At 36.9% G+C, this 26,189-nt stretch overlaps 1 protein-coding gene across 1 annotated transcript in view; it reads right to left on the bottom strand.

The window, feature by feature from the left end:
* COL4A4 (collagen type IV alpha 4 chain) overlaps positions 1-26,189 on the bottom strand; it is a 75,115-nt gene that overhangs the window by 39,019 nt on the left and 9,907 nt on the right. Inside the window, exons 4-17 of the mRNA XM_075761046.1 lie at positions 25,585-25,662; positions 14,859-14,993; positions 13,892-13,936; positions 12,082-12,198; positions 9,169-9,237; positions 8,910-8,945; positions 8,087-8,149; positions 7,620-7,655; positions 7,403-7,444; positions 6,345-6,425; positions 5,035-5,088; positions 3,744-3,803; positions 3,073-3,117; positions 2,063-2,116 (exon numbers count right to left, since the gene is read on the bottom strand). Coding sequence (XP_075617161.1) covers positions 2,063-2,116; positions 3,073-3,117; positions 3,744-3,803; positions 5,035-5,088; positions 6,345-6,425; positions 7,403-7,444; positions 7,620-7,655; positions 8,087-8,149; positions 8,910-8,945; positions 9,169-9,237; positions 12,082-12,198; positions 13,892-13,936; positions 14,859-14,993; positions 25,585-25,662 — 915 coding nt within the window. The remainder of the gene's footprint in view (positions 1-2,062; positions 2,117-3,072; positions 3,118-3,743; positions 3,804-5,034; positions 5,089-6,344; positions 6,426-7,402; positions 7,445-7,619; positions 7,656-8,086; positions 8,150-8,909; positions 8,946-9,168; positions 9,238-12,081; positions 12,199-13,891; positions 13,937-14,858; positions 14,994-25,584; positions 25,663-26,189) is intronic.

The raw sequence follows: 26,189 nt of genomic DNA on the forward strand, positions 1-26,189 counted from the left end.
TTAAAAGTTGTGTCCATACTTGATTCATTTTCTTTTGCTCCATACATTAGCAATTGGAATTTTATCTTTCTGAATCATTACGGCAGGCATTCAGACTTTTCCTTAGTAGAATCTACTGACAATTAATTATTCTTTGCTTACTGTTTGTAGTGCTAATTGATGGCTTCTCAGGTTCTGGTCTAACCAATAGAGACTGAAGAATACACTGTTCTGTCTATACAATGTCTTGTTTCAAGTTTATTAATGGTGTCCCCAACAAAAACAATATGCACATCAGGGTGAGTACTTTTTTAAAAATACAACACTTCAGGTTTGATTCTAGTTTTGGGGAGTAATGGACTGTAATGATCTTTCTGTTACTAAATAAGACATGCAATGTTTCTGTCTAATTAGTATCTGAATGATCCCACATATTTGTGAAGCTGCTAACGGGCAAATGGCAGAAAAATGAACATCCATGGACTATTTTTTTTTTCCTGAGTATGACTACATAAATGAAACCTTGGCTGAAGAATTTGATCTAGCACTCTCCTGCCAGTCCTATCTTTGAAACAAGTAAGTCTGTGGCTAAACCAGATGTTTTTATTGTACTCTATTGGAGTTTTTTATTTACTCCATGTGCTTGTCATTTCTCATTTGTAAACCTGCTTCTTGAAAACCTGTTTGTTGCATTTTATTTGTCTGCTTTCAACTGTCTTTAGCAGTATACTACTTATGGCAAGTTTGGAAAAGCCACAGTTTATTTCCTTTTGTCATCACAGATTATATATGTTCCAATTTATAATAGAGGTGATTCTTGCTAAAATTTCTTGAGGGTCATTCCTCTGATTTCACAGATGCAACTAATTGTGCTTTAAGGAAAGTTACTGTTTTACATGCAGCTTTCCAAAAAGATTATTTCAGAGGGAAAGAATCACTTCTTGACTTTTGTACTTCAGCATATTTAGAGCCAAGTTCATTAGTGTCACAATTTCTGCAGTATTGTTTTTGTTCTCTGTACTGTGATAATAACTCTGAGCTTTTTCAATCCTGCTGTCCCTACTGATGATCCTGTCACCCACCTTTGCTGCAGCATTTTGCTCCTCCTCCTGCTCATACGCTGATGACCACTTGTACCCTATCCCAGGCTAGACTCACTACTTCTTTGCTCCTTACAGGGCAGCATCCAGAACTGTTTTTTCATGCTGAATGTGCTTCAGCATTGTAGACTCCATAGAAAATATAATAGTTTCCCTTCATTCAAGGTTTTGTTGTTAATCAGAATTACAATACGATCATTGATTGTGCAGCCTGAAGAAGAGAATTCCATGAATTTATATTCTGAAATGTTGCTAGACTGGCACCTGGGTCTTCTGAAATGGTATTAAGCATCTCTTCCATGCTTTTCAGATGAATGTTCCCCTCTTTTACTGCTTAGGTCCCTAGATGTAACACCTACTGGAAAGCAGTATGTATTCTAAAATAAACAAAAATGGCTAGAATCATCTAAGTGAGCAAAAGTAGGAAATGTTTAATCAAAGCTGGTGTGAAGGAGTCCAATTTCCATTCTGGTAACCATCTTGGAAAAGCTACTTACATGAACAGGTTGAAACACATGCAAAGAGCCTTTGGTAAGTCATGCAAACAGGCCCACCTGAATCAAATTTTGCCACCTTATTTGGTGCCAATTATCATCCTAGTACATGGACCAAAGTTTATAGGATCATAGTGTTGCTGGGAAATGCAGGTCAACCATGAATAACTTTCAGAGTACTACAATTCATGGCTTTAGATAGCTATACTGGTATAGTTAAGTATTGGCAATTGGGATTAACCAATTCCTGTGGTATTCAAAATGGAATTCCCACTCTCTTATACACCAAGCAGGCATGTTTACTCACGTTATTTTCTACCACTGTGTGCAGTAACTGACTATCATGAAAAGAATAAATCTTAAAAGTAATTATGACTGTAGAAAAGGAAATGGTCTGATAAACAGGTTCATCTGAAAGGAACCATTAGCATTTGTACAGCGGAATGTGTGTGTGTGCAGAGGTGCCTGTGTGTTTGGTGGCTTTTTTACCTGTATGCCTGGATAGCCAGGTTCTCCAGGAAAACCAGAAAATCCCGTTTCCCCCTGGAAATGATCACATAAATATAATTTGATTCATCTGCTAAGATATATTAATATAAGTAATTGAACAAAACACAGTAAGGCAGTCACACAATACTGTCATGTTATAATAGCATCTGCAGTTTGTTTCAGAAAATTCACTGGGTTTGCAGAAGAGATGGTATGTTTCACAGAATCTCTTCTGTTAAACAACAACATGTATCACCAGGTTACGTAGATAGTGGTCAGCAGATTTAGTGTAGCTGGGGCACAGAACTAGCTGGAATACATAGCAGCAGACTCTAATAGACTGTCCACTTAATACAGCTGAAATTGGTTTGCTGCCTGCTGAATAATCCTCTTAAACTACTATTGCATGGAAAACAGCTGCGTATCAGCTCCTCCTCTCCTTTTGTGATCTACTAATATTCTCATCCATCCAGTATTCAAACTCTTTGGGTAGTCAGTGGTAAAAAACTGAGTAAAAGTAATTTTGTAGATAAAACAGTCACCTGGAACATAACTCTAGATGCAAATGTCTGTACATTAATGTGATTTATGAATAACATGATCATTACTTTAACTAGATCTGAAAATGAGCTGGAGTGAGGAGATAGAGCCAGAAAGCTAAACAAAACATGCATATAACACAAAATTACAAAAACAATGTCACCGTGGCAACCAAAGTTACCATGCTATGTAACTTTTCTATCATGCTATATGCATGTCCCACTGGCTATTCCTACTGCTTGCAACTTCAGATCCCATTAGCCGATTTCAGCCAAATTTCAGAGAGTGGCAGAAATTCAAAGACAAAGAGTTCATACAACTTCTGTGGCAACACGTATCAGGAGAGAAAGGAAGGAATGCAACATGAGCTATCAAGTATGCAGAAATTCCAAATCTGCACAAATCCAAAGAAAACCAAATCTCACTGATCCCACTGTTCAAGGAGCTGCTTATACTTTATGTCTTCTTACCTTCATTCCAGGAAAACCTGCAGGTCCGTAAGAACCAGGATTACCCTGATAAAAGCAAGTAGAATGTGAGCTAAAACAGCAAAAGCTTATTCAAAATTACACCTATTCAGAATTGCTAAGCAGTTAATGTTGCTTGGATAATTATTACTTGGGATATTTCACAAGAACTTTGCAAAGTTTTTGCAAATACTTTATATGAGAGATGAGCATAAATTTGAACTATAGCCCAAAGTAAACCAGTCAGGTCTTCACTTAATTTTTTTATCATATTGCACAAAGCACAGTAGTGGACACCTTTCTCCATGTGAGCATTGTTGTGCAAATCAAGCACAAGCTGCTGTACAAAATTGCCATCAGCAGGTATGGAATACATTAAATTACTGTGTTAGTACTACTCCAGAGAAGCTTTGTCCAGCTCTAAATATTTAGAGGTTAACTCTACAGATTTACTTTCTTTCCAAAGACAGAAAGTCTGTATGAGTTTATGTTTAAGTCTGAGACAGGGTGAGTCCCAGGGCAGGACTCTGAAGTATTCTATACAGAAAGTATGATAGATTAGTTTAAAAAAAATCCTTAAGATCTTCCTTGGAAATGCAAACTTAAACTTCCAAATATATTAGGAATCTAATTATAGTGAATTTGTCAAGTAATTTATTCTGCAGCTTCCTTACCCGCAATCCAGGGAATCCAGGAATGCCTTTTTCACCCTTTTCTCCTCTCCCAAGTATACCCTGGAGCATTCAAAACAGTTTGTTTAAACAAGATGCTCAGTGAAGTTTACCATAAATTTAATTTTTTATGCATGTTTATTAAGTTATGTATATATTAGGTTAATGGTTCTAGTTTCATTTGCTAGACTCAGTCACTGGGGCTTACTTCATACAGTACTACTAGCAGTGCCTACGTACCTTCCGTTATTCAAGGAACCTGCTATGGTCTTTTCGCCAAACTTAATGTACTTTCAGCAGTTTAATTTTTTATTTATTTATTTTTTAAAGCTCTGGGCATCTTTTGGGCTGCATCAGTCAATTTCTGAGTTCCTGTTTATAACTAACAAGTGTACTATTACCTACATGGACAGCTAGTACTGAAGCAAGCATATAAAGCCAATCTTTTTCAAAGTAAATCTGATATAAAAAGGTCAGGTTTGTCTCCTTTTCCAGTGCTAAGTAACAGTGGTCCTTTTCTGATGAAAAATTAATTTCTGAAAAAGTGCTAGACGTAGAAATGTGATGTTCAGGCTTCTCATTTCTTCTTTTCTGCCTACAAAGCTAAGCAAGTTTTTAACATAAACTAGACTCATTCTTTTGTCCTCAAGTATCTTCTGTTTTTCTGAGATCTGGTAGTTCCCTGCCTCTGGATTTTCCTCCTCCAAATCCATCAGCAACGAAGACTCCAGATATTTTTTTGTGACTGCTTCTGCTCAGCATCCAGGAACTCCTTACTGGCACACCAATGTTTAAATTAATTATGCTGACAGAAAGAAAAGCAAAACTAGAATAGAGAGTAAACAGCAACTCATTCTCCAAACAGGTGGCTCTGCCTTCTCTACTCTTGAAGATACCCATAATGTGAAGTTAAAGTCTTTCCCTGACATACTTATGGAAACATCCATCATGCCCCATTAAGAACACATACAGATCTTCTCCATTTCTCTTCTTGAGAAAAAAATAATCTGTGCTTCTATTTTCTTCACAGTCCCAGTCCATCATGCATCAATTGCCCAACTGGAAACAACACTGACCTTTCGCTACCGGGCAACATTCAACAGGTGTGTATAAAACAGACTCAGAAAGGTTTTTGAAATATTTTTGCTTTCACATTGATTTAGGTGGTGATTAAATTTCACAGCACAAATGCTGTTATTTCTTCCATCACCTTGTGCTTTAAAGGATTAATTTAATAACCATAGAAAGACTTTGCCAGAACCAAGGGAAAAAAATAAATCACCACGTTACTTACTTTGGGTCCACGTGGCCCTCTGTATCCTGTTACCCCAGGTAGTCCTTTTTGGCCCTACATATACAATGAAAGTTTTTGTGTATATTAATATGCAGGACGTACCTATGTGCTGTTTAACTTTTTTAAAGTACTGTTCTGAATTACAACTGTTAAATAGTATTTTCTTAAGCACCAGGCCTGTTCCTCTAGGTGTACTAGACAGAAGAAAACAAGAGAAACATGTACTGATTTTCATCTCTGTTAACACTGTGAAACCAGCATAATGACTGTGGAGTGAGACAGATATGTCTTTTCACTTGTAGGGACCTGCTAAGTGGGTCTTTGCTCCTGCGAGCATGCATGACAATAATTCTTTTTTGTTTGCTTCTCTATTTAGTTTGATGCAAGTATTCACATGCATAAATCTACACTTTTGTGCATAGCCTCAATCTGAATGGGGTGCAGGGCTGGCTACACCATCATGATCATGCCATGTGTTGCACAGCAGCGTGTGTCACACTTCGCAGTAACATGGGGAGTTATTTTGGTCCTCTCCCTCTTCCTCATACACCTGCACATAGTCACTGTTTGCATAATCAAAGTCTAAGATGCAGTATGTGAAATCTGTCAGTTCCCTGAGTTGAGGCTGCAGGGGCTGGCAATGCCAAATTCACCTTTTTGTTTGTGTATTCAAGCAAATCAAACTTGAGGACATAAGAGACTCAGAGGGCTCCATAATGCAATTTTTGTAACTCCTGTTTTTTTAAACAAACATTCTAGTGTTTTAAGCTACGCAACTGTGGCTACAGTAGGTGTGATATTGAAGAAGTACAGGAAATAACAGGAACTTGCATTAAAAACAGAGAACAAAATAACATTTAATTTTCCTATCAAAAGGGCACCCTAGAAGGGTTAGGGTTGATAGTTCAAAACATTACATCGGAGAAATCTCAAAGAGAGTAATTGCCAAAGATGTGAAAAATAAAAGTGTTAGTGAAGAGCCACAAAAGAGATTCAATACCAGAGTAACCATCTTTACCTGAGATGCCTCAAATATGTTTTGCTAATGACAAAAAGTGAAGAAAACCAAAGCAAGAGCAGTATTCTCCTTTCTGCATCAAGACAGTCTTCCCTCAAGGATGTGAGCTAAAGTACACATAGGCTGTCCTCTCCTGAAAGCCTGTAGGAAGGGTGCTGAACAACAGGATTTCTGCTGAAGATGATGGTTTATTGCAGAAAGACAGATTTGTCCTTGCCAGCCTAGCAAAAATTACATCACAGGATTGTCCTTGCCAAGTTGAGCACAGTTAAATACAAACACAAATTAACACCTTTTCTCCTTTGAACAGCTGAGCTCCAGGAGGTCCAACTAGCAGTGGTGACCCAGGTGGCCCGGGAAGTCCAATGTCGCCCTGTGGAAGCCAAAGGAACAGCAGAGTCACATTCTGTTCCATGCAGCGTTTCAGTGAGACACAGCATGTTTTTCTGTTGTATTACAGCAATACGTATTTCTGTACTCATTGAACACATACTAATACCTGTAGATAAATAAAGGCTTGTACTGAGATCTGTGAACCTCTCTACCATCTTCCCAGATGAGCAAGGTTGATGATCTTAATCCCCTCCTATTCTAAGTCATTAAAAATAGTGTTATGGCTGAGATGAGAACCCTGTACTCATGCCTCCTGTTCTGAGTCTGCTGTGGAGATAGCTACAGGATTGTCAAATCTCTTGTGTGTACACACAGCCTCTTGTGTTCCAGACCAAAGCCTTTCAGCACAAGGCTTTGTGAATGCAAAGATGAAATTATTCATTTGATATGGAAAGTTGTGCATGCTAGAAACGTGCATGAATTCTAAGAAGTGACTGGATAAACTCATAGAAGAAAAATCAAATATTCCACATTGTTTCTGTAAGTCCTGAGTATGCTAACAGGTGGAGACTGGGAGAGGAATTACTATTACATGCTTGTCCTTTTATTACACCCTTTCCTTGGCATCTGTTGCTGGACATAGCATGAGATGAGATTCAGTGACTGGTTGTAGAGCCACTTTTACTGGAGGGTACTGTTATGATTATTTAGGCAGCATCTGTACAGAAGGTAATTGCTATGTAAATGCTAACTAACATATTGATTGTTGCTTTTCAGAACCTCCAGAATACACTTGACTCCTGTATGCAGCTCACTGAAGTAATCACTTCTGCACAGAATTAATTGATTCAATAGCTTATATTACTTCTCCTTCTATTCTGACATGATTAGTGGGAGCACACAGCCACAAATGAACAGGTTCCAGGGAACCCAACAAGACTCTATTATACTTCTAAATCTACAGAAAAAAATATATTTAATAATATTTGATTTCTTTAATAATATTTGTTTTCTTACCGGTTCCCCCTTTTGTCCATCCACTCCAATACCTGGATTTCCCTAATTGACAAAAAACGTACACAGTTTGAAAATAATCCAAAAATGTTGACATCAGAATTTAACCAAGTAACTCCTTTAAAAAACTTGGTAACAAATAACCCTAAGAGACATTTCAAATATTTGTATAAATTAACCTATTATTTCACTAACAACTTCAGGAAAAGTCATTGCCTACCTGTTCACCTGGCAAACCAGGGTAACCTGGAATACCCTTTAAAAGAGAATGAAGACAAGTTAATATGTCTGACTTAGAGACAGCTTTGCTTTGAAAATTACCTCCTCTTGCCAGTAGCACCTAGAGGCAGAATTTCCTCTCGGGATGCACCTATCCCAAAGTGCAATTTCCTTCACCTGGTGACTGCTTTCAGGAGGGCTGAACTCTGGCTTCCCACTTTCCTATCTCCCACAAGGTGGCCTTGGGGAAAGGGAATAAGGAGAGAGTACTAGCAGCATTCCTCCATGACCACAGACTGCCAGGATGAAAGCTGTTCACACAGACATGGGAAGGAACAACATATGCTCCACTTCCTGAACTTCCAAACTCATAAGGTAAGGTAAAAATTAAGGCAAGTTCAAAAACTGGTAGACCAAAATTTCTGCATATCCTGAAAACGCAAGGCTATTTAAGTGTGGTGATCTTACAGGCAAGCCTGGTTGGCCTGGGTATCCAGATGGGCCTGTGGTACCTCTTGACCCTCTAGGTCCCTGGAAAAGATGACAAAAGGTCTGTTTGTGAAAATACCAAGAGCTTACCTTTTTCTCCTCAAAAATGCTTACATCACTTGGACTCAGTCTACTGGTTACTGCATTCCACCCATGGCCTGAAGCTTATACCATGCCTGAAACCTCACTGTGTCACTAGAGGGGCTCAGTACCAGTTTCTGGATAATACTGTACAGACACTGGACAATGAACACTTGTATGTTATTAATGGATTGAAAGAATACTTTGTCAGTAATTGTGCTACAGTGTGGGGACTTGATATAGTTCATCAGGGAATACTTTTATGACGAGCTTAAGAAGAGGAACCCAAAGGCATTAAGAGTGTGAGTCAGCAACAAAATTAAACTCTTTCTTCTTCTCACATGTTTTTACGGCCAAAATATGGTAGTCTGCTACATGTTCTTGGGAGATCCGCCAGCTACTGTTGAAGGAGGTGTCACATCTCTATGCATCTTGAATTTCACGGAGAAAATATTCTGCAAACTGTGGGTACCAGGGCGACAACTCCTCAATGCACAGCCAATGCAGATGAGTATGGTCTATTTCTGCTCCTTTTCAGCCAGCATGAACTGGTCATGGGGGCAGACTATAGGGATTTGAAGTTTGCTAGACTTTATCCTGGAATTTTGCTATTTAAGGCAGGCAGGGAGAAACCCCAGTATTTCTTTACTGTACTAAGAAGGAAAATTTGAAAGATCTTCAAGACATAAAAGCATGTATAGAACCTACTGACTGTACTTACAGGCATGCCAGGGGGTCCAGGATCACCTCTGTCTCCCTGTAAGGACAATCATTTAGCAAATGAATTATTACAAGCTTTGTTGTGGGTATTTTCTAACTTTATAGCTATTAAGATCACAAGCTATCTGTTCCAGTTGTATACTTGCTTTTAATCATTTTGCACCAAGCTTTATTAAAGAGTGAGGAGTTATGAGAACAATTACATTTGCCCTACATATTTTCCTATAAGACATGGTATTTTTTCACAGTAAGATACTTACTGGAGGTCCTTTTCCAAACTGTGAAACATACACTGAATTTCCTTTTTCTCCTTTTTGCCCTGGATTTCCCTTTACAGAAAAAAAAAAAAAAAAAAAAAAATCTTTTAAAACATGATCCACTTACTGATATCCTACATTTTTACAAAGATTAAATGACAATTTCTCAGGCTGAGCTTTTCTGGTGCCTATATATCACTAGGTAATCCAGTAGCACCACCATCACTGCATGAACATTTTGCAGTTCTTTTATCCAACAAGACCCTTAAAAGCAAAATTGTCTTCTGTACAGTTTAGCATAACAGCTCCTTGCAGCTTCTGGACTCCTGCTCTCTTAGATGTTCCTTAGCTCTGGGGTACTTCAATATTCTACACTCTTCACAAATCTTACCTTTAGTATCAAGTGTATCAATATGCTTAACTCTTCTTTCTGTGAGTCAGTGGCTTTAAGTATTAGCACTCTGCTTTCTCCCAAAGTTCATGCTGTGATTTAGAAGAATCTAGTGTGATTCTGCATACAGGTAAAAAGCTGAAAGCATGGACTGTTACATCATAATCTTCAACACTTCCATCTACTAGGAAATATGTTTCACAGTCTATTAAAAAAATCTGATGCCTAAAGGCCCTGTTTTTTAAAAAAACTAAGTTCCCATGGTACTTGCTGTGGAGTCTTTTATAAAACTTTACCAATCTTAGCACCCTCAAAACCTCAATCTGACTTAGCAGGAACAAAATTTAATTGTAATGCTCAATTGACCATTAAGAGCATGATATGTACATATCTGAAGACAGATCTATTAAGACATTATTTCTGAAATGTTCTCATTTGAAATCCATGTGTACTGGATACAATTTAACTAAGTTAACCACTTTATTGATTTCAATACAATGGGATATGGGTTTTCATAGAATTTAGCCATTTTAAAACTGTACTGGTTTCCTGATATACATTGGCTGCTCAAATCCTGAACTCAGAACGAATCAGGGAAAGTACTTATCCCTGGAATGGTACAATAAAGAGTTACAGCTGTCTGCAGCTGGATATAGCTACAGTAGACTGGATGCAGATTACAGGTCAAACAACAGCTGCTAAGGAACACATTAAACACATCAAGAGTTATATTTGTCTTTAATTATTTTACATGTGATCTCTTGTGTAATAAAACATCTTTATTAAATTCAGTTTGTTACTTTCTACGTGACTTAGGCAAGGGCTTATAAATAGAAACTACTTTCTTTTCTAATTCAATGGTGAGATAAATGTATAGACTCTACACGATAACAGAAGTAAAGCTGATGAATATGTACATAGTGTTAAATGAAATCATGTGGGACAACATTATAAATAAGAATAACAGAAAAATGTTAGCTGTAATATATAGTTGGTACTTGGTGCAACAAATAGATTTAAAAATAGGCAATCTGCATGGAGAGGCTGGAATAGCATTCTTGTACACAAGCAAATATGGTTACTATGTCTTGTTTTTCTGGGTAGCTAAATTCATTTGCACTGGAATTTCAGTGTGCATATCCAAGGCTACACGCCTGTTGTGTCTCCCATGCTTTGTAGGTTGCAAATACTTTTCTAGGCCTGCCAAAGAGCATACTCCTGGAATTGGGAGGATTTATGCTGTAATTTATCCCATGTCTCATTTTTCCTTTATGCCATTTGGCTAATTATAAAAGGCAAAACTCTATTTTGAAAGCCCTAAGTAAGAAAATACAGGTAAGACTAGAGTTTGAGCAGTAGTCATTTTACCATTTGGAGGGTTAATGGATTACCTTAAGAAGTATAACAAATGAGGTTATTATCAAGTTTTTTATCAGGTTGTGTATTTCATAGCATTTATTACAGGTCCAAGGCTGAAATTGCACGGTTTTTCTAATTGCTATATTTTTGATAACATCTTTTCACTCTGGCACTCACTGCACATTTTTTGATTCCCTATGGCTGAATCAGCATCTTATTTAGCTCCTACTAAACACGTTTGACTTGTCATGTAAATTGCAGTTGTCTTTATTGTTTTGTTTAGAAAATTTCAGGGAAGCTCTTAGACCAACTAATCAGCTATTAATCATTCAGAACTAAAACTTGTTTCCATGAAAAGTCAAAGACTGGGGTCTAGATTTGTTCAGCAAAATTTCTTTGGAGCTACAGTAATTTATATCCCTTACTGACATGAATCTGTGTTTTATCTTCATTAGAAGAGCACTGCTAACAAAACTGTTTAAACAATTTTAAAATGCTTTCCATTTTAACAGCAAAAGTAAACAAAATTAAAGTGCTAATTTTAAACATTTTAACTGAAATGATCTCTACATATACAGATAAAGACCCAGGCAAGATTAGGTGTGCACAGAGCAGTCATGAATAGGTATGTGTAAAAAGTGACACATGAAACTGTAGGAGCATGACTTTGGAAGAGATCTACTAATACACTTGTGTGATCAACCACTGAAAACCTTCAAGTGTTACAGGACTTGGATTTGTTGAAGCTTCCATTTATTGCTAATTCATCACAGGTATGTCCCGACTAGTAAGGCTTTTAAGAAATTTCAAGTATTGATAAATGGTATGATGGTTTCAAGCTACTCCTCCTCAGTTCTACTTCCGTGAAACGGTATTAGCTTTGGTTTGGTTACGTGCTGGGGAAACAAAGCAGAATTTAACCCTCAAGGTAAACATATATACTTTAAGGATACAGGAACTTATTTCACATGCAAGCTTAAACTTAATCTGTTAAGGCACCAAATGTCCTTCGCTCCTATTAACCTTAGTAAGAATGCCTCGAAATTCATTGTGCAGTGTAACGCTAGTGCCATAGTCTGAAACTCCTTTCATTTTAAAAGCTGTTAGCTTGGAGGGGAAATGTACATATCCAGTATTCATAGACAGTAGGAATGCTTTTCACATACGTAAGGACCTCTTGGTCCAATATAACCATTTTCTCCTGGAAATCCTGGATCTCCTCTTGAGCCATTGCAGCCGTCTAAACCACGCTTGCCCCTGGGTCCTTCACTTCCTGGTAAACCCTGAAAGACAGTTATTAGAGACACACTATGATAAATAAGGAATTACTTTTTACATTAACAGAACAGTTAAGAAACAAGTATCTCAGATCTGAAACAGAGGACACTCACAGTGGTTCCAGCTTCATACTCTGTATTAGAAATGTTTTCTATTGTGATCAATAAAACTTTCACATATAACAAATGATATAAGTATTTTATATCTTGTTCCTTGATGCATAGCATATATAACAGGGACAGCACTGGTTCAGAGGGCCAAACTGAGCTCTCACTTGAGTCAAAAAGTAATGTGCTATCTTCTCAGAGAAAGCGCTAGCCCTCTAACTATAATCTTTCTTCTGGCTGTAAAGGAAAGCTGAAGAAATACACAAAAGTCATCTCAAGCAGCCTCACATTGTTTAACTGAGGATAAAAAAAAGGAAAAACAGGACACAGCTTGATGCAAGCATACAGTAATCGCAGAGATTATGACCATACATTCAAGAATAGAGGAAATGATTTTCTAACCTAGCAAGAACTAACCAATGTCCAGAAAGGGGTTAGTTCTACTGCAAATTAGACATTAGACAATAGAAACAGTCAGATTTCCCTTGGAATGATCTTTCTATTGGAGGAAAAATTATTTTCACAGAATTAAACATTTTTGTAAGGAACAAACAGTAATTTTGACTAAATTTTTTTTTTTTTTTTTTTTTTTTTTCCCCTCGAGGAGTGTCTGAAAAATCATCAGGAAAGTATCCTGGCCATTTGCCTGAAATGTTTTTGTCAATTTTACCTTCTCCCTATTTTTAAGGTTCTTTATCCCAGTTTGTGGACATTGTTTTTAATTAACATTTTTCCAAGAAGAATATATATTTCTTGGGAGCACTTCTTTTTTGTGCTTAATTTTGGCCTTGTGACCTCTATATTATACAGTCATTCTGGCAACAGTCCCATTGTCAAGTGTGGACAGCTGACAAGCAGATGCTAAGACACCCACTCAGTTTCTGGTTCTGTTTTCACTTCAAAATTCAACATTTTAACTTTCTTTGATTCATATGTATCTAATAACAGCACAGGAATTCAGTTCTAATAAACAGCATTTTTCAGATACTGTATCTAAAAGACATTATCTTTCTTTTACTACACTCATTTCCACACTGAAGAAGACATTCAGAAAAATATATAATCACATCCTTATAAAGATATATTTAGGACCCACTTTCCTTCTTCAGTCCCTATTCAGCTTAAAAATACTTGACTCAGTGGTTGCCTTTTTTTCCTGCAAAAGGACTACAAGCAAAAATCAGAACGTTTGAACAGAAAACAGTACATCATTTGAGATACTTTTAGAGATGTTAAGAATGCAGTAAGCAGACTAGGGGCAGCTATAGAGCCTGAGGAAAATAAACTCATTGGTTTTAATCTTAGCACTGACACATGCTGCATGGACGTGGGCTAGTTTCTACCTTCACTGCCCCACTCCTGCATGAAAATTATGTACTTCATTGGGACTTTGGACTTTGTATCAACAGTAAACACAGTTGAAGTTAACCTGGTTATTTTGCATTTGTGCAATACATGTAATTCTATAGGCGACATAACATCAATAGGTATAAAGCCAAACAATTTATTGAGTGTATTATTCTATTAAAGGACTTGCTGTGACTTCATAGAAATTGTAATTTTTATAAAGCAATATTCATTCAATACGTACAGGAACACCATCTAAACCTGGAAATCCTGGGACTCCAGTTGGGCCCTAAAAACAGGTGACAAGAAAAAACAAAGTTGCTGAGGTCATTAACTCTTAAAAAGAATGAAAAACAAGAATGTATGATACTATATAGCGAGACACAAATCTTGTTTCAGTCTTGTTTGAAATGTGAATCAAAAGCCCTAATTGTCAGGAATAAGTATCTGAAAAAAGTTGTATGGGCTTAGCAGGAGACTAGCGCCAATAGTTACCCATGTAACAGATGGCACAGTACAGGACAAACCTCTAGCTCTCATATTCATTCTCCAAAGATTATAAAATGATAGAAAAGGGGAAGTTGCCTATAACATATAGAATAATTCTATATGTAATTTCACAACCCTGCCCCTGTTTTGATAATACCAGCAGCATGATTTCTATTTGCAGGGCTTACAATTCAGGTGTGTTAGATACTGACATTAGTGATTTCAATCATCCACTGAGATCAGTGGAATTAGACCATTCAAACTAATATGAAGTACCAAGAGCTAAGCAGAGGGACTGTACAGCTATGAAAGATATGGGCCTGAACTGCAATTTATACTCCATAAGCGGTAATAAAATTCTGTTTAGCACTTACAGCAGCACTTAAAAATTACAGCACTTTTAAAAGCACTGTACTCCTGCCTCCAGCTCCACATTCCTCCCACAGTCCTTTTGAGGTTAAGGAGAATGTCATGGCATATAACAATTGGAGACTGGGTCTGTGTCATTTTATTTTATGTCTTCTGACAATTCTGATTTTGCAATCCACAGCAAAAATCCCCTGAAACATTTTTTTCAAAGAAAGCTGTAATTAATTTCAATGAGAATTTTGTGTGAGCGAGAGTGGCAAATGCTTTATGATCATTCAGGTTCTGCTTCACTTGCCAATATTTAATATTACATACTGTGTACACCTAAGAGAGCTGTCTATGGTGTTTCTTACCTTATCACCTTTTTCTCCAGCTGGCCCAGGCTGCCCATTCTCACCTCTCCGTCCTTTTTCCCCTGGCAGACCAGCTGGTCCTGTAGATCCCAAGGACCCAATTGGACCTTGAGGTCCGAGCTCACCAGGCTGACCCTGAAAAGAATCCAAAGTGAATGACTACTGCGGTAAACCTTGGAGCAGGCAGCATTTCAGAGATGACTGTATGGATAAAACAAGGCTGTATACACGCTCATGACTCAAACCAGCTTGTTGTACAGCCTGCCAATCTGTTCCATGCATTAGATGTTATAGGAACGTGACCTTCGAATTTAACTACTTGCTCAAGGTGATAATTTCTTTTCATCTTCATTAGGTCTCCACCACCACCTCTCTGAGATGCCTGGAATAAATTGCAAGTCTTTCTGGCTCTACCAATGTAAGTATTGCCTTTTGCAAGCATAAGACTCCACTGAGCATTGTATTTTTGGCACCAGAGAAGTGATGGCTCATTTTAGACTATGGGACTTTATAGACAAGTAGAATAAATTGAGAGAGTTCCCTGTTTCTTTGAAGTCACACTGTATGTTAATTATCTTAAGTTTTTCTAGCTCACATATTTTCCATCATCACTCTCAGACCTTAATGCCTTATTTAAAAGTTGTGAAGTTTCCTACAGAAAAAAATGATAGTTATTAGCCAACATATTTACAGAAAGTATCAATTTTAATAGATTGTGTTGAAAAGGTTTGGGAGGTTGCACAGTATCAGTTATCTAAATTGGGTATCTGTACCTACAGTACCACACAGACCATCTCCATGTATTTCTACTAACTTTTCCAAGGTAATATATATTCTCCTGAAGTGAAAATACTTGCCGTGCCAACTGGATTTTTCAATCTATAGGATTAATGTGGAGTTGTTTTGGATTTGTTGCAGGTTTTGCTCTGTGCTGCTAAACAACTGTTAAATCATAGATTAAAAGTCCTCAATAAAGCAAGCTTTCTAATCAGACTTCACATGTGAGCTGTCTACACTTTCACCCTATTTACAGGTCTTTCTCCTACTCATCTTTTTCACTCTGTATCATTATCTTTGTTTAGCTATAACTTGTTTTGTTTCCCAACTGAGGAGCGTTTTGTTTTCTTATCAGAATTCATCAATCAATGATACCACATTATTAAAAATGAGAGCAAAATGGAGCCCCATGCAATCCCGAGAAAAGCATATGGCTCTAAGACCACTTGAGGGCAGTAAAGGATATTTCAGTACAACCTCCATTCACAGAAATGACAGATCATACGTTTGTTTCTATGAATGGATTGAAGGAAAACAAAATGACAGAAGTCGAAGGTGATTGTAAGCAGATGTGTTACCTTCAAATTATGCTGAAGCAACAGAACTGAATTGCTTGCTTTCTCAGTGTAAACATTTCAACAGACTGAATCTGTCTGAACAAAATCTTATCTTGTGAATTGCAAGCAGGGACCTAAACCTCTTTTTCTATTTATTCTCTATTTGTCTGTTTTAAAATATGTCAGTAAAATCAGTGTGATTTGACAGTTGGACATGAAGTGAAGAAATGTGTGGTATGCATCATCCAATCAAATCAGCAAAGAAACAGAGTAACGAGAAGGTAACTTACTACATGCCTGGAACAGGAACATACTATAGGCTTATGCTGTACTGGAAGCAGGACTGGATAACCACTGGCCCTGAAGCTATGAAGAGGAATTTAGTCCAGAGGCTAGGAAAATAAGTCCTACACTTACATATAAGGACTACATAAAAAAGTATCCTCATACAACTCATGTTCCATTTGTCTTTACTGGCTCCTCTCACTTAAACCTTGATCCTGCTTCCAGTGAAGTCACTGGCAAAAATTCCAGGGCAGAATCAGCACATTGTCTTCAGCAACAGTTACAGTTTTCTTGATACCATAATTTGAGCAGTGCAAAAATATTATGCAAATTAAGGGCTACTAGTATTAAAATCTGCTGATTCTGTATCCTTGTTAAGAATGAATGGACAGTCAGGATTCTCGGTGTTTGAGTATTTGCTGGCAAGAACAATTGCAGGCTGTCTATTGGCAGTGCCTTGCACATCCTCTGTTGTAAAACTGAATTTATTAATTGAAGTACTCTTAAAGCAGCTATTACACCCTTTAAACACTTGACAAAAAAGACTGGACAACTATTTTAATTAAAGCATAGTTCTGAGTCTAAGAAAAGTTAAATGAGACTAATAATACAGTAAAGTACAACTGTTTGAACCATTCACTCTACTGAAAGCAGTACGTTTTTTTAGTACGCTGAACTAGCTGTTACCATGCAAAATGAAACATTATTCAGCAGGAAAAAAGGCATAAGATATGTCTCACTAATGCTCTAATGCCTTTGTCTTAACAATGCATTTTGTTGACAAGTTTCTACAGTAACTTTAATATTTTTAATTCATGGTGTATATGCTCTGCATTAAAGAGTTGAAAATTTTCAAAACATGTTGTCTTGTCTGGACAGTTGAAGAAACATGATTTTGATAGTACTCAGAAAAAAGCTGAGACACTGTATGAATTCTATGGTAATTATCCATCATAATTAACCAATAAACAGTTCCAGGAGATGTAGTCCTGTAGGCTGATAAAATGTCTTCGTTCGTTGCTACCCTGTGAATTTAATTGACTCTACAGTTTATGTCTTCAGTAGGAGGCAGTGAAGTCATAAAACAGAGTCATTGAATCCAGAATTCACAATGGGTTTGACAGCTGATACAACTTTAGCATGCCATGTGAAGCTGGTGGATTGTCTCTCTTTCTTTCAGCTCAAAGACTGATAATGACTGGGAGCTTTGTTAAGACCAAACTGATACCATGTCATAACATCTATTATCACATCTATTATTTGTGCCCATCCAATGTGACTACCACAGCATTACAGTCTCAGGACAGCTGTACAAATAAAGAGGATGAAGGTAGTCATGCTCATGTGGAAATGACAAATTAGCTCAGTTAAAATGAACAGAATATTATGCCTGCTCTGCCATCTGATGCCAATAAATTCCGTTAGGATTTCAATGCCTTGTTAATTGTCTAGGTCAGGAACTACCCATGCCAAGACTATGGTCTGTTATTTTAGCATATCCTGGGTTTGACCTGCAGTAAGAAACTGACTTTTGACAAAACAAGACTATATTTTTTTTAATTAAGTATGCTTCCTAAGACTAAGACTGCAAATACTTCAGAATTATGCAGCAAAGCATTTAATACTGTTTGGAAAAGGCAATGGCCAAGGTTATTTGGAATTACTTTTTTTGATTGCTGACACCAAAGAGCACCTGATTTTTAGAATGCTCTGAGCACTTAATTGTCTGAAAACACAATGTTTTAGAGGAGTCTTAATAGGAAATGAAAAAAAAAAAAACTGGCTTATGCTATTAGAGTGAATTCTGTCTTGATTCTCATTATCAATAAAGTAAAAATAAGTCCAGTACTTGCCTTCAATTAGGACAGTACCCTATGTTACAGGCTATGTGGATGTACCGGTGATATGTGAAGTGCATTTACCTTCTGTTCACGTAAACAAAAATGCCCAACAACTCCACAGAATCAGATTCTAGGCAAATAAAATAGTGCCCTTTTTCATTCTGCACTAGACTCTGGGTTGTAACCAGTCTCTCATTTTATCAGCAGCAGGACAGAGAAAGGGAGGAAAGTAGAGCAGTTTAGGGGCAAGAGAGGAGTGCACACAAAAGCATTTGCAGACAGATGTTTTCTTTTGTAATTTGCTTAGTGAGGTGGGAGCATCTGCTGCTACTTTAAGCTCCACCCATGTCCTCTCCTTTTTTGGAAGAGCCGGTCTATCACACAGCAAAGCCATGGCTTCCAGAGCTTGTATGGGTGTCTGTTCTGGGAAGTTCCCACTCCTCCACTGTAACTGTGTAGGACTAGGACCAAAACCATTTTCACTGTAAGTCAAGGCTTCAAAATAAACCTTCTAAATATTAACTTTATCAAGATGAGATAAATCTGAGAAAGCACACAACTTGGCGTTAAAAAATCCACTCTCTTGTCCTTAATAGACCAAATTTTTCTGTGAGAGTGGGTGAGGGTCAGACTAGTATATGGCATGTACTTTATTCTCAGTTTGTTCAGGAACAGTAGATAGCATAACAACTTTTCACTATTAGATACCTTCTTTTTACAGTCAGATTTTGAGACAATTAAATGCAATAGTAATTCTTAGTGCTTCACTTCTCAGCATCTGGATCATGCTGTAAACTACTGGAAAATTCTGTGCTCTTTTATTGTATTTTTCAGTGATGCAGCTTGGTATTCACAGTGATACTTGACTGTAGTGCTCACAGTGAAGCAATCACAGTGAAGTGCTGGAAACATTTTTCACAGTGTGCTTTGTGTTTTAACCCTGTGCAACCATGAAAAGGAAAAGTATCCAATAAGCCAGTGGGTGTCACTATTGTGTTAGACAAACACTGAACACAAGATAATTTGGCTCTGGAACTAAGAAATACTGTTAAAGGTTGAAAGCAGAGCGCTGCAAATAGAGCATTTTAGACCACAAATATTTAACATCAGATTACCTTATAAAATAAAATTTACTTTTGCTCTGATTAATTTTACTGAAACAAGTCACTGATTGGCAATTTTTAGTTGATTCAAATCTATGAAAAAGAATGATTTTGTAGAGTTTTGTCTTGCCTGATGTGGAAAAGCTTGCCAATCTGCAGCAACTGAGAAAACTACTATTATTAGTATGGTGGGACAGGGGAACCAAAACTATTAAGGAAAGAAAGATGCTCAAGAACAAAAGAAGGGATAATTTAACAAGACCAAACTTTTGAAAAAAAATTAAATATGTCTAATATAAAAAATGCTAATTTACAGATGCTGTAGCTGGACACTGTATATGAAGAACAACCTCAAAGAGACCTTACAGTAGGAGAATGGAGTGATCTTGGACCTATTCCACATTCTGGTAAGAAGGCTCCATTGCCTACCAGTTCAAATCCTAACTTGTAGAACCAGAGAACTGCCTACTGCTCTACTCTGTTATAAAAAAAATGTGTGGTCTGCTTCAGATATAGACCCTAGGGATCTCATTTCTCTAGGTCTGTTTTTGTGTGGTTCTCAGTGAATGTAAGTGAAATACAATAGCAATACTACAGAAATGTATAACTGGTCTCAGGAATCTTCTATTTTAAAACCGTATCATAGCTAATATACTGGGGAAAATGATCAACAAGTATGAGGCAAATAGTGGGAGAGATCTGGGTTTCCTCAGATGCTAGCCTGCGTACAGCTCTGATAGTGGATTCAACTAAAAATATGTATTTAAGATCAAATAGATGCATTTTACATATTCATTTCCCAAGTGTGCCGCTTGAAAATTCAAATAAAAGTGCTGGATATTCCATGTGAATGACAGACTGCCATTGCATACTGACATGCAAAAAAGTGTAATTTAGTAAATGTCTCTTATTCCCCCAAACAGACAGAATTTGCAGTTTTTCAGTTAGTGAATCTTCGATATGTTTAACTTGTGTTGTAAATTGGAGTCAGTTAACCCACAAGATCCACTAGGGAGATGTGACAACCCACAAGATGTATTAGGGAGATGTTACAAAAGAAGTGATACTAGAAGACAGACCTACTATAGTTAAATTTCACCATTCTTACCCTACTGCCCTGAAGTATACATCAGCTTTCTAGCTTACCTGTGACAAGCAACTGACTTAGTATCTCTTGTGAATCCTTAGCTTACTCCTTACGCCTCGTATGCCAGATAACATGTGACCTCCCTCTTAGATTTCTGTTTGCTAGGTTCTCTCCTACACTAGCATGAAAATAGGCCACTTGCTTCATCTGCAAAAGAACGAACATTGGTCTTGCTGAGTTATATTTATTATTCACTTTGCTCCAGGCATTTCACATGATCTCATAGAAGCTAGATCAGGTTGGGTCATGAATAGACGCTTGCTTTCTAAATCTACTTAACTCTATAAACAAAGCCAAAGGAATTGAATGGGATCAAACTCCGGGGTCGGCACAGGACAAATTTACAATCGGTCAGTGCTAACTGCAAACATTTTTTTAACTATCTAAATTCTGTTAGAGCAGCCAGCATTTTTGGAGGCCTCTGAAACAACACTGCAGGAGCTATCAAGGAAACAACTTCCCAAGTTAGAGAAAGAGGGGGAAATGGAGGAAAGGTTTCACTGTCTGTTGGACATCTCAGGAGAAAATTAAAATCATGGACTTTCAGGGAGAACAAAGAGAAAGAGGGGAGAAAAATCTAAAACAACAAAGTTGCTGTTTGTCTCTAATTAAAAACATTAACATTGCTACTGCCTCATGGAAGACCATCCGTCTTGACTGGAAAAGAAGAGGCAGGAGAAAGTCTCAGTTGTTCCGGGCTGGCACCAAGAATCATGTAGAATGCTTACTGGCACATAAACTTTCACTAGTGACTTTCCCCGCCTCATTTATCTGTTCTGTAGTTCTTAAATGAATATGTATAGTAGCATCCTTTTGAATTGTGACATCAAGATCAAGAGATAAATAGTATAACATAAAACTAATTCCAACAAGGCTGTAATTCCGATTAAACAGAAGTCAAACTGTCATTGTGATGTGGACAACTGCAATGATACGAGAATGGGATATACCACTAGCAATAGTGACCAGAATGTTTTTCAGACAGGGATTTCTTGCTAATGAATAGTAGTGCAAATCTGTTTATAGCACAGAGTTATCTGAAGCTGAGAGAAAGAAAAAACAACAGGTATACAAGCTGTTCTAAAACCCAATATAGCAAACAATGCATAAGTATACTGGTTTTATATTAATATTAAATAAAAGTTCAGCTATTTGCTTCTACTTTTCTTCCAACTTGCCCAATTTCAATACATTTGAGTACGGCCATGGCATTTTCCTTTTCATACTCCCATGGTCATCTTTTCTCTAGCTAAAACCTCAATTATCTTGCCCACTTACAGTGAAGAAAGCTTTCTATGTTGACATTTAAAAGATTTTCAAATGGGCAGCTAGAAGGCAAAGATTTAATTCCACTTGCATTCAGAGTCAGCTGCACAGTTTTCTTACACTGTCCTGGTAGCCACAGCTTTAACTAATCATACTTAAACTGCATTCAAAACCTGGATGGAACGAAAGGTCATTATGCCAAAAACAGTACGGCAAGATTTAAAGTCCAAATTTCCCATGGAAACTTCAGAGTATACCACACTCCTGACAACCATTCTACTTAACTCATAAACCTAAATATATTTAGAAGTTTAATTTTAGGTGTCTATTCTCTAGGTTTTTACTATTTTAGTGGCGATATGTTAAGGTTAAGGGCTACAGTTATGTCATATGCAGCTTACAATGGTTTTAGTTTTACAAAATGTGAACACACTTCACTTGTCACTAGTAATTACAAATAAACAAAGCTGATTTATATCAGCTCTAAAACTTTTGTTCTACCTTAATTTCAGTATAAATCTTTGTCATGGATTGACTATAAGTCTGCTCCAAACATAGAAATAACGTTTGTTCACTTTACTAGCTAAATTACCAGTGGGCAATGCTTCCACTGAAAGTCTAAAAAGGAACATTCTAAAATCTGCGAAATGGCAATGTCATCAAATACCCGTCATAGTGTTTTATATGTCAACAAAAATCTGTCAAATGGAACTAGCAACAATATTTTCCTCACAGTCTGCTGACAAAGTGAAACGCTTATCAGATGGGCACACCTTAACTTTGAAACTATACAACTGCTGCTTTATCAGCAGATAGATATTCTGACATCTCAAAAATCTTTTCATTAGTCTGTGGAGAAGGATGTAGGAAGTGACTATTAGGAATGTGCAAAACAAACTGCTTAGGTTCTTATTCAGATGTTAAAATATCACTTGTAAGTTGGACCTACGACATCTGTCTAGCACAAAGTCTACATTATGATAACGTGAGCGTATTTCCTATGGATAATGATTCCTATGCATTCCACCAGGTGTGTTACAAATAATGCACTTTGCTAAACAGCTTCTGCCCCAGTGCGGTTTTTAGGGGAGATAAAAGTTAACAGAAACTTTCCATTGAAACTGGAACTCTATTTGGAAGTATTCAGCCAACAACAAAGATTCAGAATAACATACAAATGGTCATGTTCCAGCTAGTCTAATGAAGGATTTGGTTGCAGTTCTTGGAAGAGTTTGAATAACATGTTTAATCAATTCATAATAGGTCTGACCTTGTGCGTTTCTAACATAGATGATACCTTAGCAGTACAATAATGAGACAATTTGCCCTTGCTCCCCTGTAAGTCTTAGATTACCATGTTCAATTGAAGATCATGAGGGGAATACGCTACAACTGACTCCCTGTGGTAAAAGAGATGAAAAAATAAACAAAAAACAAAAATAAAAAATAGGTGGACCAGTCTACATATATCAATGTAACTCAATACATATACTGATGTAGCTCACTCAGACGTCGCCTTTCTCATTCAGCCTCTGCAAAAGCTCTTGATACTGCAGTGGTATAACAGAGCTGAATAAAAACTTTTTAACTTTGAGGGCTGCTATAAGGTTGGCTTTCCAGGTAGTCTGGATAAGGTTATTGTTCTATTGCCTTTTGCCAGCAACTACATGACTGTTCTAGAATCTTTTTGTGTTTTCAGCAAGTGTTTGCTGAGGGGGACAGCTCATCCTTGATTGTGACAGCTAGGCTGTGCTAAATAGTGAAAAGGGAAAAAAACCATGGGGCTAGGCAACCAAATTTCTACTGTTGCCCTTATCTCACCTTCTTTACAGAGAAGGATTATTTAATAAACTGTAAACTTCTCAAAATTTGGGCTTGCATACTGTACAATGCCAGAGGCTTTCAATGATTATTTATTTCTCGCGCTTTAAAGACAGGACTAAGGAAGACACAAAACTCTGAGGAACCAGCCTGCATGCAGGATTCAGACAGAAAAGTAGATAAAGCAGATGTTTTGCATTCTAGAAAGCTAACAATAAGATAAACAAATCTTTTATTTTGTAATGGGTAGTCTCTACAAAAGCTAGGAAAGCAAAGTTAGTGTGTCAGAGTGTAAAGGCAGAACACAGAAAAGTTTAGAAATCGATGGGATTGTAGGATGAAAAAAAGATTAAATAATCCTACAGAAAATAATTCATCACCATAAATTAGTATAGAACATATTTGCAACAATCTATCTGAAGTGATGTTTAGTTAAGCCATATCTTATATAGGGTCTGATACGTACTTCTTACATATTGATAGAAATGATTGCATAAAATATAAATTCATATTACACTGGAGAGACTTTATCCATCAGCATGCATATGTATTTCAGAGCTGTTTCAGAAAATGGTACCATTCTTAGACTTATATTTGCACAATGATATTGAGTTTATTTTGGAATGTTTATTACACTTCTATTTGGCACTTAGGTCCAGATCCTTGGAAGTATTTAGAAACCTAACTGCAAATGCACAAATCATATTTCAGTTTACCTGTGGTGGGGAGCACAGCTTAGGAAAGAGCCATAATGACTGCAGTAACTATTTATTATTGACTGATTATGGGCATGTAATTCAAAACTTCCAGGCTACTGTGACAGAACCAGAATAAGGGAAATTTCCTCTAGTTTCAAAGTTGGTTGTTTTTAAATGACACTCCAAATCAGGTTTTTGGTAGCACTGAGAGACACCGCAATGTTGCTAGTCAAAATACTTTTCCTGAGATGCCCTTTTGTTAACACAGTGTTAGAGATCGACGCATCCTAGGCCCCTATTATGAAAATCCTACAGCATGGGGGACTTTCATATAGACATAATCCTGGAGGATTAGGATAGGATCCAAGGACACCAGGGCAGTGATCATGACACAGCAAAGCATGCAGCTAACTGCAGAAGCACAGGAAGGAAAAGGTGTGTCTTGCTTTTGTGGTAACTCAAGTTGTACACAAACAAATGGGGCATGCAGGTCCTTTAAAAACCGATCCACCATGTTCAAGCTTTCTAACCCTAAACTTTAACATTAGTTCTTTGAAAGAAAACAGTTTCCATCACTGACAATTTTTCAGTTGTTCACTAATCAGAGCATGTACCCAAATACGATCCTTTCCTCATATAATGTTTAAATTGTTTGCTATCGCTATATAGAAATGTATTTTGAGAAAAATCAGCCAAGATAACAAACTAGTCATCACTGGACCATATTTCAATTAACAAATAGCAACACGCACAGTTAGTAATTTTAGTGTATAATATGAAAATGCCTTGGCTTCATTCAATGTTTTACAATTACTTATAAGGCAAAGATGATTCAGATTTTTTATATATATATTTAGTACTTTAAGCTAGTAAAATAAAAAGTCTGAAAGCTTTTCCAGAATCACCTAACTCAAATAAGAAACACCTAAGTTCTCATGAAATTAGTAAATTTCTAAATTTAATATATATTGAGTGACCTTTGTCTAGGCACCACAATTATTACAAACCTAATTAGCCAGCAAACCTGTTTACAAACAATCTTAACTTCCTTTGACGATAGCTGTATTTCATACCAGTGAGAGAATTACGCTAGTTTGCTATATTCAGTCTTGTTTATGTCTGAATATTGATTTATTGATTTGTCAACCATATTGATTTTGAAGAACAGAAAAAAGCACAAACTGAACAATATGTACCACAGTAATGATCATTAGTTCTAATCATCACTCACTCTTGATCCTTTTTCTGGAAAGCACCGGCAAACTGAACAATCCTGTTCCCCACATGGGTGAATATATGCATATCCTCCCTAAAAATTAAAAGTTTATGGATTTATTAATATGGAACAGACAACAATCACATCATCAAATATTGTTAACTGGACATATTGTCCAATTAGATGATTTTTGAGGCAAAAGATTTGGCTACCTTTGCATATGCACAGGACAATTTCCTGCTGATGAAGAAACTTGGCATAGCAACAAACTTCAGCTTGACACATATGAACATTTTCCAATGCTTGCTTAATAGAATACACACATCAATACTACATTTAAAATCCTTCTAACCTTTTTGGACCTCTCATCAGCATAAACATGCTGGCAAAGTAGAGGCAAGAAACAAAACTTATTACTGTTGCTGTAGACAGTGAAAGACATTACCTGCAAGTTATGTTAAGTAATGCTAAATATTACAGCTAAATACAACTAAGGAAATAGGCTGCATCTAGAAATATTTTAGCAGAGTCAGAATTTAATTTGTAATAATGTGATATTTGTAATCCATCACATTAGGTTAGGAGATTGTTTAACTACGATTAAATGATAAAAGGCAAAG

This window comes from Balearica regulorum, chromosome 9 (genome assembly GCF_011004875.1).
Source record: "Balearica regulorum gibbericeps isolate bBalReg1 chromosome 9, bBalReg1.pri, whole genome shotgun sequence".
Classification (NCBI taxonomy): Eukaryota; Metazoa; Chordata; class Aves; order Gruiformes; family Gruidae; genus Balearica; species Balearica regulorum.